The sequence below is a fragment of the Spea bombifrons genome, chromosome 2 (assembly GCF_027358695.1).
Source record: "Spea bombifrons isolate aSpeBom1 chromosome 2, aSpeBom1.2.pri, whole genome shotgun sequence".
Classification (NCBI taxonomy): domain Eukaryota; kingdom Metazoa; phylum Chordata; class Amphibia; order Anura; family Pelobatidae; genus Spea; species Spea bombifrons.
Genome location: NC_071088.1, coordinates 127,054,597 through 127,074,128, shown reverse-complemented (window position 1 = coordinate 127,074,128; position 19,532 = coordinate 127,054,597). Strand labels below are relative to the sequence as shown.

Sequence of the window (19,532 nt, the reverse complement as noted above, 5' to 3'; positions counted from 1 at the left end):
CAGTTAGGATCCGAAGACATGGTCCATTTAGGATCATTTAACATTTTGAGCTCTGTAGATTATAACAAAGATGCTGTCCTGGCTAATAGAGCGCTTAGAGAGAAAATGTCTCAAATACATTTTACATTTGTCCATGTTCTTAAATCATGTATTTCTTTATGGATTGCTCTTTATAGATCTATAAGCAAATTAGTGAAATATGAGCTTTTTTAAAATTAAATTCTCACATGTAGTCAGTAATGTAAAATATTACTTTAAAGGGACAGCCCCAATAACAGAAAAAACGCATATTATAGCACTTTGTAAGTACTTTAACATGCATTATTCAACCTGTTAAAATGTATTACCTTAAAAAGAAGTTGCAGCTCCTTTTTTGGGCCAACCAGTAGCAGGAAAGTTCCCCCATTAGAATATAACGAGACCACCCTGGAGCTCTACATGAACCAGTGCTGGAGACATCTGGTGGTGGGTATACTATGTTGGCACAGTGGCATGAGGAGGAGTGCGGGGTCACTCAGCTATCATTAAAGTGCATATGATGGCTGGAGTATCTGTTTAATATTCTGTGACAGTCCCGGTTGTCAGCACATGACCCGACTACTTAATTCTCAGAAGAAGCGCTATCATATCCATATACCTCGAGACCGTAAATGGGTGGCCATCAAGTGACTGGATGTTTAGGCCAAAGACATAAATAAAATATATACAAAGCACTGAATATTTTCTGTCGCAAAGATAAAAGAACAGGGAGGTCAGTTTTGTGGAATATTACATGCTTACCTAAAAGCAGAATATTTACTGATCACTTAAATACCCCACCACCACAATATGTTTTTGTGATAATTTGTTCTTATAGAGGATGTTTGAATATAAAGAATGCAACATCTAAGATAATGATTAAAGAACAAAAACAAATTGTGTGATTACAGGGTCCTCTCAATTCCTAAGAACATTAAGCAGGACCAGCTGGAGTACTGTGGTCTTCAGGGGGGAGACACGGATCATCTTTGGGAGCAGGACTTATAAAAATGGTAAAACTGTAGCTCATGACTTCCCAAAAACATTGCTCTTCACTGTGGACCCTCTGGGATCTTTGATGTTCCACGTTAACGCTGTCACCATGTGAAGGATAAAAGCAATGCACGTAAGCCCGGTCTGCTAAGCACCGAGCCAGAGACTTTTATTAGGGCAGTCGCTCTCTCAGGAAATTAGTACAGCTTATGCACACTCTTGGGAAGAAGCCAACATTGGCACCGTTCCACCTCCCGGGGCTTTGCGTCACAGCCCAGCCTTGCCCTACTATCTCAGTGCCAGCGCGGGGTCTACAGCAACATAGCTTCCAAGTAATAACGTGAGATGCCTGCTTCCATCAGTAAATACTGAGCAAATTATCTTTTATGAAGTATTTCAATAAACCTACATGCATAATAATTGTGATTAATGTAGACCGATTTACAGCAGGAGCGTAAACATCATACACTAATTATTGGAGACAAAAAGCCTCCAATGTATGGCTCATCTTTCTCAGGGCCACTTTATGCACACATAGGGTTTTACTTTAATTAGAACTTGTGGACCTGTCAGAACCTAGTACTAACTTTATATGGCGTCTCCTAGAGTATTATGTATGGAGGGCTTTCTAGATTGTAAGCTCATTTGCACAGAGCCCCCTTTACTGTTTGTTTTGTAAGTCCATATTGTTATATGATGCACTACTTGTTATGTCCCGTTTATCTCCTGAACAGCTCTGGGGAACACAACTGTACAAAACCAGATATATTACCATATTGAACAGAGATACGGAATTCGACTACTTTACTCTTATGAGCGCTGACACGACGAAAAGCATTAGAGACTGTAGGCATTTTGTACCAAGTAACATGATGAAATATAAACGATGATAAAAAGCTCATAAGGAATTTATCAAGCATGCGGCAAATGTGAAAATAGAGGAATTACATACACAGTACAGAAATGGCGAGTAGATTAAAAGGTGCTATTCCACTTCTCTAACTAAATGCATTAGACCCATAATTTCGAGTACTGTTAAACATCCAAACCTTTCCCAGAAATAATCATGTAAAATTTATCTCATTCATATATTTTGTGGGGAACGCTCAATTGTCATGTGACACAAAGGCAGTCACTGATACAGTGTTGCCATAGAAACTAAAGGGTTTTTTTTTTTTAAAGTTTGTGTTTATACTCTACTACCTTAGAGGAAAGAATGAAGACAAAATAATTCTGCTAAGGTTTATTTGCTTAGCATGCTAGAGAGCACAATCAATGCTTTATCTAAGTGGAACAGCATCTTTAAATCAAATGAAGTGTATACTAGAGGGTTCTACAGCAATGTAAACAGAACATACGTCTCTGTGTGTGCAACCGAGCAAATGGCTTTGGAGCTATGACCTTCCTCCGAGGACAGTGAATGAACCTGCACTGATCAAGATCAAAGCCACCATTCCCCTTCAGATTAACGCTTGATAAGAAGCAGCCAAGACCTCCTAACCTTAAAGGTATTTCACGTCATACAGTAACATTTTCATTTAAGTACAACAACATTAACTGGGCTGCATTCATCTACGTAGAACGTAGGAGCCCGACGGGATATTTTAAAAGCCGGATTGAGTCTTTAAAGGGCGACAAGGGACGGAGCCACAGAAACTAATGTGATAACAGCTTAAAATGTAAGCCACATTCTACTTGATAGAAAACGATACATTTATCGGTTTTCCTCAAATCTGCCACATTTTGATGCCATTACGTTTTAATGTTTTAATTATCTATTCTGCTAGAAGCTCTGAATATTAGTTACATGCACTGTAGGGTGTGATGACGCACCCTTGTTAAGAGTTCATCCAGTGACATCATCCTCACGTCTCATTCTAATGAACCCAGAGCCACAGAAACTGGAGTCACCCAGTTCAGTCGCAGACATTCTAGCTCTGGATCAGTGGAAAAGCACCAGATGGTTTCATAACGTTATCAACGAACTCAAAGCTCCCGAGTTTTGGAGGAGCTCTCAGATGGTTTGTCCTCAGATCAGTGAGAAGTAGCATTGGATAAGCATGTCTTATGTCCTCACGGTGCAGGTTTGTATAGCCCTGCAAAGTATCTTTTTGTGTGATCCCTTAGCTCAACGAAGAGAACATAGCAATGTACTATGTCAGAGCTAATTAATGCCTGCCTGCCTGCTCTGTATAATGTATTGTCAGTCAGGGTTTTAGATTACACCTGCGCTCCCACAGAACACAGATATTCTGCAGACAGGGGTGAGATCACTGCCTTGCGTCTAAACTGCAATTATACCCGGTTTCATTCCAAACAGTGGCTGCACCTCACTGGGGTTCCAGATTTTACAGTTTACAGCTCTGGCTGCAAGTTTACAATCCGGCCAGGAAAACAAACACACAAATGACTTTTGCATAAATTCCTCGGTAAAAACAGCAAGCTCCTTTCCAATGTAGTTTTGAAGCCACATAACCTTCCCTTCCAAACAGGAATACAAACACGGCAGCGTGTCAACTCACACTCAACACAACTACTGGCGCATTGAAAAATATTGTCCGAGCCACACAAATAAATGAGGGGACCTGGATCCTATACCAATAAATGCAACAAGTTGTGTTGTATGAGAGACACTGAGTTTCTCAGGTAGTTCCATACAAAACCTTTGAGTCATATGAGGCTCTCATGTGGACAATAAGGTCCTTTAAATGAGTCTTAAACATTGCTTATACTTCCTTTCCTCCAAGGTCTAATGTGCCCAGGATCCACGTAAGCAATTATCCTAAATATGTATCTTCTAAGCAGATTTAAGGCCATGTACACATACCTACTATGCCAAACTTCTTCTATACCCCGATCTCCACCCCAAGATGAAACTCTGTGGATAGATGTTATTGCCTACTGGAAGTGGCGTGGGTCTAAACACACAGAAACTGCCCCACTTCCGAGACGAAAATTTGATGGGACCCCTAAATAGAGGTTACTTCAAAGGGACTATTCACGCACCAAAGCCACTATTTCCAAAGCTCTCCAGCTTTCAACTTTAAGCCTTACTGTGAATCATGGGCGTTGTATTTCAACACCAGAGTGCTACCTATAGATGTTTTTTCTGCTGTATTAATCTATCGCACGCAATCCGAATGGTTTATATGGTTTAAAAACAGTTGTCAGTGTAAAAACATCTAGCTTATAACACTTTATTACAGGGAACCTCTTTAGTGAGCGTCCAAGGAAGGGAGTCCAACTCCACCCCAGACTTAAATGATGTCTCTAGCGTGCAGTGAAGTCAGCCAAGAGTCCAGACGGTTGGCAGGTCAGTGCAACCAGACGCAACTGCTGGAAAAACACATTCCTGAAATTGCCTTCTGAGATCAATAGTTACCAAGGAACGACTCAAATCAGTCATGTTGTTTTTAAGACTTCTCAAAAATAAAAAATAGCGGGACTGCCGGGACTATGAATTCCTAGACATTTTGATCAATGTTCAGGGAAACTATTTACACATTTGTACTGCTTTCTACGAGTTCCTATTACAGAGGCACATATAGTGCTGGAACACCATCATACATCCCGTTTGTCTGTCCTTTGGATGGACAGTCCCTCTTTAGTCCCCTAGGAGCTCAGTATGAGGCAGACACTAGGTTCTCAGTGTTCTACAACCCTAAAAGTCGCAATAATCTGGGTATCAGTAAAAAATTACACATAACTGTGCAAGATAATTCCTGTGTATAATAAATATTTAACACAGTGATGGGAAAAAATAAAAACAAAAATATATAAACAATCGTGCTGTAATGCCTGTAATCTTTATACGTGGCATTGAAAAATTTAATAGATATATGTTTTGTGAAAATGGCAATAGAACGTACATGGAGCCTTTTGTGGTCTGTTTAGTGATAAGTGGAAGGTGGCATTTAAGCTTTTTTGTCTCAACTCATCAAAAACAAAGTTCAATGGATCATTCTAAAGCATGTCTCGGTACATTTTGGTAGAAATTCTGAGCCATAAATTGACGATACCTGCCATACATCAATGACTAACCTAAGGGGAGGCCAAAACGTACGACTGGAGTTGTAGGTTCCTTTGCTCATTGGAAATCTCTCAGTTCTAGGTGCGGAGGAACCAAGCAGGGACTGACTTTGGGCCAAACTTCTTTAAGTGATGTCATATTTTTTGGAATATACTTTTCTCAATCTTATGGAAAGTGACTTTAGACAGTCATACAAATCCATGCGCAGATACAAAAATTATCTGTTTGCATATCACTTATCTCATGTAACAGCTTCCTGCTGTTATCAGTGTATACAGAGACTGCTACAATATTACCTGCTTTATCTATACAATAATCACCTAGATCAGGCAAGAGCTTAGGACCAGCACCTCTTTCACCAGTTCCCTACATATCATAAACGCATTGGATCCAATTGCCATACCACCCAACAGTCCCATTTTAAGCAAGGGAGTCTGGGTTTTCAGGCACTGAATTGGGGTGTGCATTATCCATCTTCATGTTTCCATTAAAGGACATCGTTACTTGCTTCTCATTATAATAGCGAAAATAAGACATCCACCAGCCATCTTTCCATAGAACATCCACTGGCAGTCCATCAGCCTTTCATCGCGTCACGGTTATCATTTTAGTTAGATAGTTCTGCAGAACCAATATAAACCAGTAAATGTTATACTGCCTTCATCTGTCCCTTCCCTATTTCCTGATTTGACTAAATTATAGGTGAAACTATTGAACAAAAAGTTGGAAATAACCATTACCGCCACGTGTTTTCTAGGAATGAAATATTTATGATGGTATCAATACCGATGCATATATTAGACCATAGTATATATGCATAACCTATGGGACAGGTGTTTAAGGCTGGGCACCAAATGCCAGCCACTAGCCATAAAGAAGGGTAGGGCAGGAAGGGGTAATTGGGCTTTAGGTGGAGGTCAACAGGTTGTGCAGTAAGTCCATCTAATGTCGTAGTGGTTGGTGCCTGGCACGATTCTCCAGGAATGTTTGTGTTTGGGGGGGGGGGGTGTAAACTCTCTGGAGCATTTTCACTTTGTCTTTGTCCATTAAGTTGAGTCTTTTGAAGACAAATATCAAAATCTTATCTTCAAAGCTGTTAAATTGAGTGAAGACTTGTGCAGCGCTCCTCCGGCGTAAACAAAGAGGCAGAAAGACATTACATGAGCAAGAACGTGAACTAGCCCAACGGCATGTGAGTAGAGAGATTACTCGTGTGTACATCACACGCACAACACTTCATTCTATACATACACACAAGTCTATCACACACTTAAATAAGGTTGGTTCTTACCGTTACAAGGCAGGGTTAGGTTAGAAAGTATTTATTTTGTCTGCAACTTGTAGCTCTTCTGATGTTTGCTAGAATTGCGATCTAACTACATTCTTGAACTACAGTTCCTAGCTCTTGTCTGGCTGTGGATCATAGGAATTATAGTTTAGCAAGAGGGCTGCAGGGGTTCATAGTCTAAAAACCTTTCCATGATTTGCTTTCCAGAGAGAGTGCTTGCAACGTTCTGATTTTGATTGCTTTGTTCTATTTTATTTGCACACAATGATAAAATACATATTTTACACTGGCAGGCTATCAGAAGTTTAGGCAGTGGGCAGTCCCGATGATGTCTGTGGGCGGTGCTGCTGACATTGCAGGAAAACCAGTGGTGTTGGAGGGGAAGTGGGCGGGGAGTGGGGCGTGTCTACGCAGTTCCCACAACGCAGAGTTTGTTGCTGAAGAGCCCGAGATGCGGCGCTTCACCCAGAGTCTCCGGGCGAAACCTGGAGAGTTCCCAGGTATGCCTGTTGGGGATATCAGAGATCTCCCTTGTACCTGGCCGAGTTGCCTTATGGAGGTCTGTGCCTCTAGTGCTGTGTATCCTTAAGGCGGTTGGATATGACATCACATCCTGGTGCTCAGCATAGAGGACAGAGAATACAGGGGTAAGCTCTTGGGGGCAGTAGGTGTACAGCCCAGGGACAGGCTTGGCCAAAATATACCCCGGGAATAGGCTTGTCTAGCACAGGACCATTTTGTGCTGTGTAGTAACAGACAGGTTAAAAGGTTTTATGTTTTGAAGACACTAGAGATAATTCCAATAGACCTTTGGTAGATTTATATTTTCTCTGGGGCTAGTAAAATTGTGTTGTAAAAAACAGCTAATAAACAGCCAGGAGTGTGACTCGTGGGAAATGACCGAGAAGTTGTTGGACAGGTGCAAACGTTCAACGCTTATTACAGCGTGTCTTTAAAGAGGCTCACGTTTTAACATATCATGAGCTCATAAGTAATGCGCATGCATAACAAACGGAAATAAAGATTTCTCGAATGCACATTCTCAGGATAAATGTGCGGTTCTTTAAGCAAATATAGGATATTTTAAAACTGAAGATGCAAAAAGTGTCCAAACACTGACATCATGACATTAGCTACCTATCGAGGAGATCTGTGGCTCTGCGTGGCAGCTGATGTTTTTTCTGTCCTGACATTCTCTATCAACTTAAAGGGACACTCCAGACATCATATGCATGTTAATTCATATAATAGATTGTAAGCTCATTTGATCAGGGTCTTCTAACCTGTTTCTGCAAGTCAAATTGTTATGTTATATACTACTTGTTATCTCGTCTCATATAACATATATAAGTAAAGCAGGAGTGTTTAAGTGATAGCATATGCCAATGTTGCGGCTTTAGAGAGGTTTTCATCAGGGCAAAACAAAAAAACAAAGGTGTCCACACCATCAGCTTTGTAAGATCAAGCTGGGTTGTAATGTGATAGTGAATGTTTGGACCTGTGTGTTTTGGAACCTAGGACGGAGTAATTTTTTTTTTCTTGATGATGTCATATACTAAAAGTGTTTCTCCGTATTACTTTTGTGTTTTTCTAAACATGGCATAAATGTATAACCTAAAACAATAATACATTACTTTTTCACTCTAATTATTAACGTCGGCCTACTGTTTTATTTACAGACTGGTGTTATATATGTTCTATCATCGATAAGCTGTCAAAATATAAATCCCAAAGTGCACAGATGGGATCTTATCAGTCTTAGACTTTATCATGTGGTATATTTATGTGCTGGCTTATGATTACCTTTTAGAGCCCTAGGTGCTATTATTTGATATCTATGTGCCTCAAACAGGCCAAGAATTACTAATACTGAAAAAACCGAGAGGGTGGTAGATAAATGGAACAGCCTCCCATTAGATTTAAAACTGCATGGGATAGGAATAAAGCTATTCTGAAGGTAAGACGAGACCGAGGACTGATTAAGGTCTGAGTCTTTACAGCAAGACAAAGGGTCTTGACAAACATGTCTTCAAAAAAAAAAGTCTTATCTGCCACCAAATTCTATGTTTCTATATTTGATTCTAGTCTTTGGAATGATATATCACAAAGGAAAAAGGTATAGTGTTTTGCAAACGGTGAAGAAAGGTAATGTTTTACGAGCATGGAATCAAGACCAGAGATCTGTGAGGGGGCAAACACAAGTCTCCATTCCCTTTCACTAAACAGCGGCGGAAGAGCCCCTCACACCCCCTTCCACCTTCTATGTACATGCTATTAAATCAAATGTATCTTGGGAATTTCCCTCAATGGCTTTTTAAATTATTTGCTGTTACTACTGACAAATGGAGACTATGAAGCCTTCAAGCTCATTATCAGCTCTCACAGTCCAATCAATAGTATAATAAATATTTTTCTAGGTAATGGCATTAGTAGTAAATAACTTTGAAAGGTGTGATTCAGTTAACCATAAGATCTTTAAATTTCTGTGTTGCGAGCCCAGTCATAAACTATGTGTGAGGAGACAGGGGCATTGTATTCTGTCCCAAGTTCAAGGCCAGTGTAAGCCCCGGGGCTATTGTGTCGTACGAGCACCAGAGGCACAGACTTTCTTGTCCTAAGTCCATTAAAAGGAGGTTTTGACTAATCCAGACATACGTTCTTATCTTCAGAAGCAGAACAATGTTCTTCCCTGATTGTATAATACTCCAGAGGAGTGATGAGGAATGTATTTCTCTAGCTAAACAATTTTGATGGCTCCATCACAGGTCTGAAATCTTAACTGCCTGCCAGCTTAAACAACGGCCTTAAATAAAAGGCAGACTGATTTAGGCATTGTTTAGCACATCATTGTGGTAATGGTCTTGATCTCAATTTGACCTGGTCTTAAAGGAGAGGATAAAACCATAATTTAATCAAGCACCATCTATCGTTAGCGTCTAGTATTTTTACATAAAGTTCAGTTTCTAAATTTGCTTAGGTTTCCCTTTTCCAATTCTTACATCACATTTGGCCCCTACAGACAGCACAGGCAGGGCATTGTATGCATTTTAATTTCTTGATCATTCAGTGACATGTAACGTGTGGACTTCCCAAGGCGAGAGTTCCCAGGTATAATGACTGCTTGGCAATCCCAAGATGTTTAAACACACTCATAAGCTCCTACACACCTGCATTGTTTCAGTCTGTATATGAACCACTAGTGTTAAAGTCTGGGGTGGCCGGGATGCTCACACTAAAGAGAAATGCTTAGTTATGGGTACATGCATGAATTTATGTTGTGTTGGTGATCACATTGGCAACCAATATGGTTTTAGACTTTTGCATGAACAGTTGTAGTAGCCTAAGTCCTAGACAAATGCATCGTCTCTAAGGTTGCTACCTTTTACCCAACCCATTCAGAAATAAGCCTGGCTCCTGGGGTATGGTTTTATAATTTAGAACAAAAATGTTTGTTTCATTTTGCTCAATAGAGAAAAGGACAGAAAATAGAGATATAAACGAAAAGAGAAAACAGCAGATAAGAGAGAAACGTGATGAAAGTGACAAGAGAGATAATAGACTGGAGCAATGAGAGGAAATGACAGAGACAAAGAAAACAAGAAGAGGAAAGGAGAAAAGGGGAGAAAAGAGTAAAACAAAGGAAAGGAAAAGTATGAGAGAAAAAAAAAAAAAATCCCAGGCACGTTAACATAACAAAATACCCCCAGACACACACCCCACTTGCTCTATGTGAAGCTGCAGCTTGTGTTCAATACAGCTGGCACAGCGTGCAAGCTGCTGTGCTACTACCAGGGGGACTGGCCAGTCTGGACCAAGATTGTCCAAGTCACACCAGGACGGGTGGCAACATTAATTGGCTCCCCTTGCTAAGCTGTTCAAGGTGCTTAGGAACAGAATTGCACTTCCAACAACTATAGCCAGGGATGTCATCCCATGGGACAAACAAAATATGTTACAATATGGGCACACCTGTGCCTTTTCAAATGATTCTACCCCCCGAAAAACTGAAATTACTTACAAATGTAAGTTTGTACTCATCTCCAAACCAGAAAACTATTAAGTGTGGATTGTGGACTTTTTCCCACAATACAGTCAACTTCTACCAGTGTACATTCCCAAGGCCAGGTAACCTACCACATAATCCAGTTGGCCATCATAACCTTCTATATACTCAGCTTAGGGCAGTCACTTCTTTTGGGTTATTTTGTTCATACCTGTTGGCTCCCACGGCTCCTGTCTCATCCTGTGACTAGACGTATACTCATATACAGGCTATTAGTAATTCCATGGACCTGCCCAACATGATGTTACATTGTACTTTTCTATTATAATATTCCAGATAATACTGTATGTGACCTCTATTGGACATTTTTTTGTTCCCATCTTTTCTCCCAGCTACTTAACCCTGCTTTTACCCTCTTGATTCTTTTTTTACACCTTTATTGTCTGCATTAGTTATCTATAAAGCCATAACACACTTATTGCAAGGGTGATTTACTATATTTGTATTCGTGTAAAAGTAAAGAAATTAACTGTTGGCGCAAATACTAATTTTAGTAAGAACAGCTGTATGAGGACATATTGTGTAATGGTGACAAGTCATTTTTAACACAGAATCTAGTTATATGCACCTCTTTATTTATCAAAAAAAAATATGGAGGTTATTTCATAATTACTATTGTGCAGTAGGGAAAGGTTAAAAGGCAGGTCAACAAAGGGAGGGACTGAAGCAAAACACAAAAGCTGAAAATACATCTCCTCGGGGACTCCAGGCAAAGACCTAAGGGCAGTCCCCAACCTGCCAACATCAAAACGTACCAGGATTCGGAATAGAAAGAAAGATCTAAGGAATTAATTGAACAAACAGGGGAATTCACTGGATATTGGGAACATGGGAAATATAAGCTACTGCTTGTATAATAAAACAAAGACATATCTATGTAAAACGGAAGCTACACACTCTTTTTATTAAACAAGTCCATCAACCATGTATACATGTGCTACTTTAGTATTGCCAGGATCCCGGATAGGAACACCGTGGCATCAAGTTGCAGGGAAACACAACCTTAGTGGCCACACATCCCACACCCAACGCGAGTAGGTACAGTGACCGATCCAGAGACACACTACAGAAGCATAAACCAGAGGCGTTGCCCGATGGTCCAGATTCAGGTAAAGAGAATTGGTAGTTGGGTAAATAGGGAAGCAACCATCAGCCAAGCAGACCACAAAGCAGGTTTAACAAGCAAAGCATCACTGAGCAGAAAATACAGGTTAGGAAACGGTTTAAATAGCCTAGTTAACAGGTGTAGGTTATCGGTGGCTGCGGGTGTCAGCAATAGAGGGGAGGCGGCAGGTAACTGCAGTAAAGTGGATGAGCAGCATGGTTTGACAAGTGGCACGCAGAACTGTAGTTTTATAGGTCCCGTGTTCAACTCCTATGCCAGGCAAAATCTCAAAGATGTCTGCAGGCCTGGGACACGTGCTGGAGCATAGACCTGACAGGTTCATTGCCTCCTTCATCCGGCAAGGGAGGAGGGAAAGAAAGTTATATTAAATGTTTTTAACGTTGTCTCATGTAAGCATCCATGGTATGTTTTTACTTCTTTTGTCTGCCTGAAGTAATACATGGATTGCAGGTCATACGGTTTGACAATGTTCATATGGCTACCTTCTTTACATTAATACAAGACAACATCATGGACCAATTAAAACAGACCCGCTAGATGGGCCCACTTCTTACTTAAAAGGGCAGTTCACTGTATGTTACAGCCTTACTTAAGAAAGGAAAAATAAAATGGACAGAAGTAGAAGCTCCGCAGTAGCAGCGTCCCTTCTTCACTGTGGTCTGACCTTTCCTGCCGCTGATTGGCTGCTTGAAGTGCAAGTTTATTTCTACCCATATGCACTGGGGGCCTAAAAAGATCCCCGCCTGAAGTGTTCGCTGAGCCAGAGCTGGGGGTGACTGAAGATAAGTATATAATGTGCATGGAATGTGTTTGGCAGAACACATCTAATGCACAGAAAATATCTTTAAGGTGGGAAAAGGAGTAAATATGTATGAGGAAATTCTTCAGAATCTCGTGACGTATTTACAAGGAAAACAACTCGGCATGGACAACTGTGTCGCCACATTAACCAATGACCCTATACCCCCATTATGGGTTAGTAAGCGTACAACACAGACAGAATTGCCTGCATTCAAACAATTAAAGGGTCTATGCAGCCATCATATGCATTAATGAGTATATGATGGCTGGAATGTCCCTTTAAGACTAACTGGTCTGTAGTTGCCATTTAATCTTCATTAAAGATTTAGTGAAGTTCATTACAGATTACATGGACACATCAGGATATTCATTAGATGGCACCAGTTTTGCCATCCTTTCCCTTGAATCTCAGTGCCTTTGAAGTAAAACGGTGCCTAAACAAATACAAAGCACCAGCTACAGGTAGTTTTGCTAAAAGCTGTCATGGGGACTATCATGCACTTAATGAAGAAAAGTGAATAAAAGATCATGCCTGGTTTATTTAATCTGGAACACCACAAGTATTAGATGCGGTACACCGTCTAACCTATGGTTCAAACACCATGAACTGTTCCGAGTGGACGCTGTTCCACTTACTCTCTTTAATTGGAAGTCATTTTGGAACAATCTTTCCTAGTACTGTTGAATGCCTAAATATTCTCCAGAAATATGTACGTATGTATGTATATATATTTTTTTTATTTAATCAAAAAGCAAACTAAAAAGTTTCTGTATTGATGCAATCCTTCGATGGTAAGAATACAACGGTCGCTCTTCTAAGTTTTATTTGCTTGATCATGCTGTTCCACTTTAAATATTAGTTGCACTTTCCTTGAGCTTCCTAAAGGTTTCTGTATTGATGCAATTACATATTTTGCTTTTTTTTTTTTTTTTTTTTATAGAGAAAGTTATGCTTTCCATTTATCATAAATCATATTTTCATTGTTTTTTTATGTACTAATGCTGTGAACAATACGTCAAGAACAATGCATGCTAAATCCAAGTAAATCAAATGTTCAAGGAATGTGTTTAAGGAAATGCCTTCCTTTAAGGCCAAGAATTTTACTTTATTAAACAATTACAGAACAAACAACTACAGGAATTTTATGTTTATACAAATAATGAGAATAACATTTTCCCCCAAAGATTAGGCATAATCAGACCGAGCAGGAGAATGAGCTTCTACATTATTAATCCACTTTTTTCATTTAATCAGTAAATGAAATATTTTATCAGCGTGAGAGGCCTTTAACCGTGACTCAACATCACCATAAAAACATTTCAAATATTTGAACAGTCATGATCAATGACAAGAAATAACAGGAAAATGGATTCACATGCCACACGTTTAAATGACAATACAAGCTATATAAAAATGTAGCAGATAACAGAACAAAAACTGTTTAAATAGCTCCAAACACACAGCTATAAAGCTAAATACAAAGACAGAGACCAGCCTACTCTAGCTAACACAGCAATTATTATTTAAACTCATAACCTGGGAAAACCCAATAAATCAAATATCTTTTATCTGTACAGATAAATCAAGATCTATATATATATATATTATATATAAACCTAAACATTAAGGCTGTGCATAGTAAAACTCCTTGGTGACAAAACTGTTATATGTTTGATACCCTTCATGACAACGGCTGTTTCAACATGTCTGCAGTGTTGGTGTTTAGCTGGAATTATCATCCCTCATTTAATGTACCAACACAAATTATGTTTTTCTTTAAATACCACTTTTTGATCATATTATCTAATTTAATGTTAAAAAAATAAGATAAAAAAATGAAGAAAAACAAAAAAAAACAGAACAACTTTACCCATCTACAACAAAAAAACCTGCTAAATAGATTCTAATATTTGTCCCAAATTTAAAAATACCATATGTTTTTTATATATTATACGGCAATTAGTACAAGTAATAGTTACATAGTTCATAAGGTTGAAAAAAGACCTAAGTCTATCAAGTTCAATCCTTCTACCTAACCTTCCTATTCTTGATCCAAAAGAAGGCAAAAAAAACCTAATTAAGCTACTTTGAATTCTGCCATCAGGTGAAAAAAAATTCCTTCTCGACTCCAAGAGGCAATCGGATTTCTCCTTGGATCAAGAAGCTCTAAAATATTAATTCTATTTATATCCCTGTATGTCATGCCTTTCTAAAAAAAAAAATATCAAGGCCCCTTTTGAAGGCATCTAATGTATTTCATAACACCACCTCCCTTGGAAGTGAATTCCATACTTTATTGTCCTCACTGTAAAAGAGCTCATGCTGTGCAGGAGTTGGCTTGTGCCCATTTTAATTAGGATTGTTTGTAGACAGATTTTAAAATATAAAAAAAATAATAATCACAAGAAAATATTACGTGAAAAAAGTAGGCTGTGGCAGATGCTGTCATGTTTTCCCCGATACGTATGTAAACTATGCTACATTAATCAGTTGAAATTTCTTTTACAATTTAAATGGCAAATTAAAATGACACGCAGCTCCATTAAAACATTTTCCAATTTTCACCGCACTCGGGGTAATTTGCTTTAATGCGACTTACGTTCCACCTGCTCAAACATGACGGAGAAGAGGAAATCTCTCGGGGTCATAAAATGCTCGCCCTCGTACTCCAGTGAGGCAAACTGCATAAACCTTTGCTTTCGGAGAGACCGCTTTTCCACGGTGTCATCAATAAGATTTTTATTCTGTAACAATAAAAAAAGGGGAAAGCATATTTAAAGGAAGATATAGACACACATACAAAAGAAATGAGTATCAGATTAATGTGTGCTGAATCGCAAAACGACATCAAACAAAGGGTCAGGTCTACAGAATTGAAAACAGAACCGTAAAAATGATGATCTGCGTAAAAGCTCCAGACAACTTAAAACGAGAATAAATATTCCAAGTGTCAGACAAATCACTAGCAGAAGAAACGCACTACTGTTAAAATACTGGCAAGAGGTAAAAGAGTAACGGATCAGCCTGTCAAAGAAATTCTAAACCCACTGCTTCATGACGCCTTCACTGCTCTTCTGTTTCAGCCTGGAAAAGCTATGGGGTTATGTATATAAAAAAAAGTGTTATTACCATAGCAACCAGTGAAATGGTCCAATCACAAGGAATATTAGTTGTTGCGGTGGAGAGACCGCTTTTTCACATTTCACCTGTTACATGGTTATATGTAGAAATATATATATATATATAAAGAGAAAAATAAGGTGCTGCACAAAAATTTACAAAAAGCACCACAATGTGTGTGAAAATTAAACAATACTTAAATTTATCAAAGTGGACTCTTCAGTAGGTTCCTCCGTTAGAAAGCCCATGGAGCTCCTTCTGGGGAAGGGAATGGTGCTTCTTATATATCTCATCAATCTAAACCTCTGCACCTGGGCGCTCTACAGCTATACTGTTACGGAGAAGCCGAGTGCAGGATTGAGATATATATATATATATATATATTGTTGATCTGCTTTCTGGATTTGCATTGGATCAGTGGACTTTCAATACGGAAGATTTTTTTGCCCTAGCAGGAGTTTTCATTAAATGTGTGGAGATTTTACATAGGTGAATAATATTTTGTGGACCATCTCAGATCTTCTCAGTACAGATGCTATCAAAGATTTATGTCTTTCGAAAAAAAGGCGAGGTGGATTTAGATCTCCTTGGCCTGTTCATATCAGATTGTTATGCTGCAAAACGATTTAGCATTAAGAATGTTTCAACTATTGTCAGAAGAAATCCTGAGGAGTTCTGCAACTAACGTATTGTGCCATTGAAAAAATGCTTTCTGGACTTAATGATTCTCGTTATAGGAGAAGTAAATCGTGTCTTGATACAAGTATAGAAGAAACTTACGCTACCACCCCGTCTACCCCTACAGCAGTGGGATTAATGACTAAACTACAGTCTCAAAATATGTAAATGAACGGTTAAGGTTTAAACACCAGAAATTAAAGCCACACAAGCTTTTATAGGACAAAGTCAAGGGCATGCACAAGGAGTATAAACGAGACCAAAAAGGAGATGACACATGGATAAAGGGCCAGGCTCCCCTGCTCCAAGAGGAAAGCCACCGATTGGAATCAATCAATCTGATAGGAACCTCACTGCTTCTGGCCTATCCTTTGTTCCTACAAAGTTTCTGAATACATTTAAATTCAGATGTTGAATATAATCTCAATAGGAGCTTACATTTAAAAGAGTTCTTTGCACACAAATCAGGAGATACATTTTCTTCTCTCAAACTAAAAAGCCCCACCAAACGTAAGGGTCTTTCCTTATATATATATTATATTATATATATATATTATATTATATATATATATATATATATATATATATATATATATATATATATATATATATATATTTTTTTTTTTTTTATTTTTTTATTTTTTTTACAAATTACACTATTTTATTGTTTTCTTCCTTTCTGCTGGAAATATCACTTGGATCCCTTTGAATAAGATTCTGTTGGTATTATTTATAATCAATTTATTTAATTTTTCACACTGACTTGGTGTAAAGGGCACGGTCACCTATGTATGTTCTTTTGGTCTATATACCATCATTCTCCACCATGCAGGTTCACAAGTGGTGTACAGTACCGCTGAGGACCACACGTTACCATGGTCCACCAATTGAATTTCTGTTGGAAATGTTACCATTAACCCTCATTTCCAACATTTTCACATTTGCAAAAAGTTTTTTTTTTTCTTCTTCTTCTTATGAGAGCTGGCACCCTCCATGGGGAGGCTATACCCCCCCCCAAACAGCCACAGCTATATTTATGAAACATATATTTTGCAGAAGTATGGCGGCAACATCCTCAGATCGCGACTTGTATATATATTGTGATGCTCCACACCCAGTTCCTATTACCTCGTCATGAGGATAACCACAGTAAGTATTACTCATTATGTGATATGGGTTAATCCATATTAAAACACTTTGTAGGAAAGAGGCAATTGGGGACCTCTCAGCTCTCATATGGATTAAAGTGCTTATGATGGCTGGAGTGTCCCTTCAATTGTGATTACTTTTATTATTTCCATTTTTTTAAATGTAATGCCAAAAAAGTAAAATTTCAACAAACAAGGACGAAAATTGCAGCGAGGCAATGGCCGCTAGAGCTTACGTCCTGTCTATATACATTACGTATACTGAATGTTTTAATGCAACAGTTTGGGTGGACAGGGGCAGTCAGCACAGCTGTCACTGTGATCCATTTACATATTTCCAGTAATAAAGTTTATTTCATGCAGGTTGGTCGGTTGATGTTACCATTACATACCCACTCATGCATGCATTATTTTTGCACTTACAGGGAAAAGGAGGCAGAGGAAATAGTGGGATGGGGCCAAAAATACTTAGATTGGCAAGCGTATTAATAATAAAGTTAATTAAAACAAACAAGATTGTGTTTACATTGCTTGCATGCTACCTCCAAATGAAGTACCACAATTAAACATGTTGAGATAATATTTTCTTAAGGAGACAGCACTGCCCTGTGACAAAAATGTATACGTAAAAGCAGAGCTGGAGCATTTTTGTGTAGTGAAAAAGTATAAAAATCTGAATATTTGTGATCTAAAATCCTATGCAGGCACAAATTAAAATAATTAACCAGACAATTTAAAAAAAATGTTTTTTTAATAATACACAAACACAAATGCAGTGGTTGTTAGTATGCGCATAGCTCATATTACATGAATTCACCAGCTATAATTCTCCTCATTGAATATTTGGTTGCTCGACCCGTGAGATTCATTAAAATAATTTGTCACATAACTCCAAATCCTCCTAAGCCTGCAGCTCAATGCATCTCAGTGTCTTTCAGGATTGTCTGATACATAAGTAAGCGGGAAGGATGAAAACAGGTCAGCAAGAAAGAGCTACGTGATGAAAGAGCCTTCGGAGAGTAATTACAGATTTCCGGTATAGGACGAGAGTCCTGTAACTCAACAAGGAAATCACCAATTCCGTGGCTGGTAAATCGCAATCGTAGGTCATGCATGACCGCAAACAGTCCTGCTGTTTTAGCTTATTGTACAAAGTGGAACAATAAAGAATAAATAAGTATAACCTGCAAACAATGTAAGTACAATATTTGGCCATAGTAGATCGCTTAAATGTTTGCCCAAAGAGGTGGTGCATGTCATGGAAGGGTATGAAGGGAAACGCACAGTGTGATATATATTGTGCCGGAGCTTAAACTTGTGAAATTGTGCGATTGTCACAACTGTAGCACCAATCCTGGTCTAAAAAGAATGCACTGGCACCATCAGCTGGATTTGCAAGCGATGCATGAAACCCGGCATGGCTAGCACTGCAGAGTTTTGCGAGACATTCTGCTCAACTCCCTATGGACCAGGACAGTCCTAAAGCACTCTTTCTTACACAAAACCTATTGGTTGTATCTTAGGTTGCATATGGTTTATATACATGGCACACAGGCGTGTATGTTTTTCAGACCATTAACACTTAAAAACAATGTGGACAAAAAAAATAATCTGACCCAATGAGAGGACTTTTTGGCCGAGCGCATCTCCAGCAGGACATTAAGCTAGGATGTAGAGAAAGGGGCAAAGGCAAATGCAATGCTTTTACACCACCAACCTTGCCTTTATACATATACCCTGATGCATAGGATCCAACAGATCTGTACATAATGGTGTATCCCATAAGGGTTTGTCTGCAGCCAGTAAAGATTGCATCCTACAGCTAATGCTAAATGAGAAACAGATGCAGAAACGCACAAGGATTTTCCTTTAAGGTGTCTAAGCTCACATCCAGACACTACAACGCAGCCAGTGCATGCTTTAAAGACACTCCTCACTCTGGAACAGGTGGATCAAATCAGGAAATGATCCATTAATGTGCATTTATTATTATTTTTGACAATACCAGAAAGCCTGAAGCTCTTCACTTAACTGTGAACAATATTACCTCTTGGGTAACAGAAGGATGAGTAACCATTGGAGACTCATTTAAAATCAGTGTATAAAAGGCATACTTACATTTTAATACCAATAGTGTGGGTGGGTGTATATATTTACAAAAAAGCACTCTAATTGATTATTTATAATGAACTACACAGTAATCTCATGTGTTACCAATACCAATAAAAAATATTGCAGTATCTTTTTTATTTGAATGAGGTAGTCT

The 19,532-nt window shown here is 38.7% G+C and overlaps 1 protein-coding gene across 1 annotated transcript in view; it reads right to left on the bottom strand.

The window, feature by feature from the left end:
- Positions 1–19,532, bottom strand: part of MICU2 (mitochondrial calcium uptake 2) — a 116,997-nt gene that overhangs the window by 42,012 nt on the left and 55,453 nt on the right. The window contains exon 2 of the mRNA XM_053456429.1: positions 14,920–15,064. Within this exon, the coding sequence (XP_053312404.1) occupies positions 14,920–15,064 (145 nt within the window). The remainder of the gene's footprint in view (positions 1–14,919; positions 15,065–19,532) is intronic.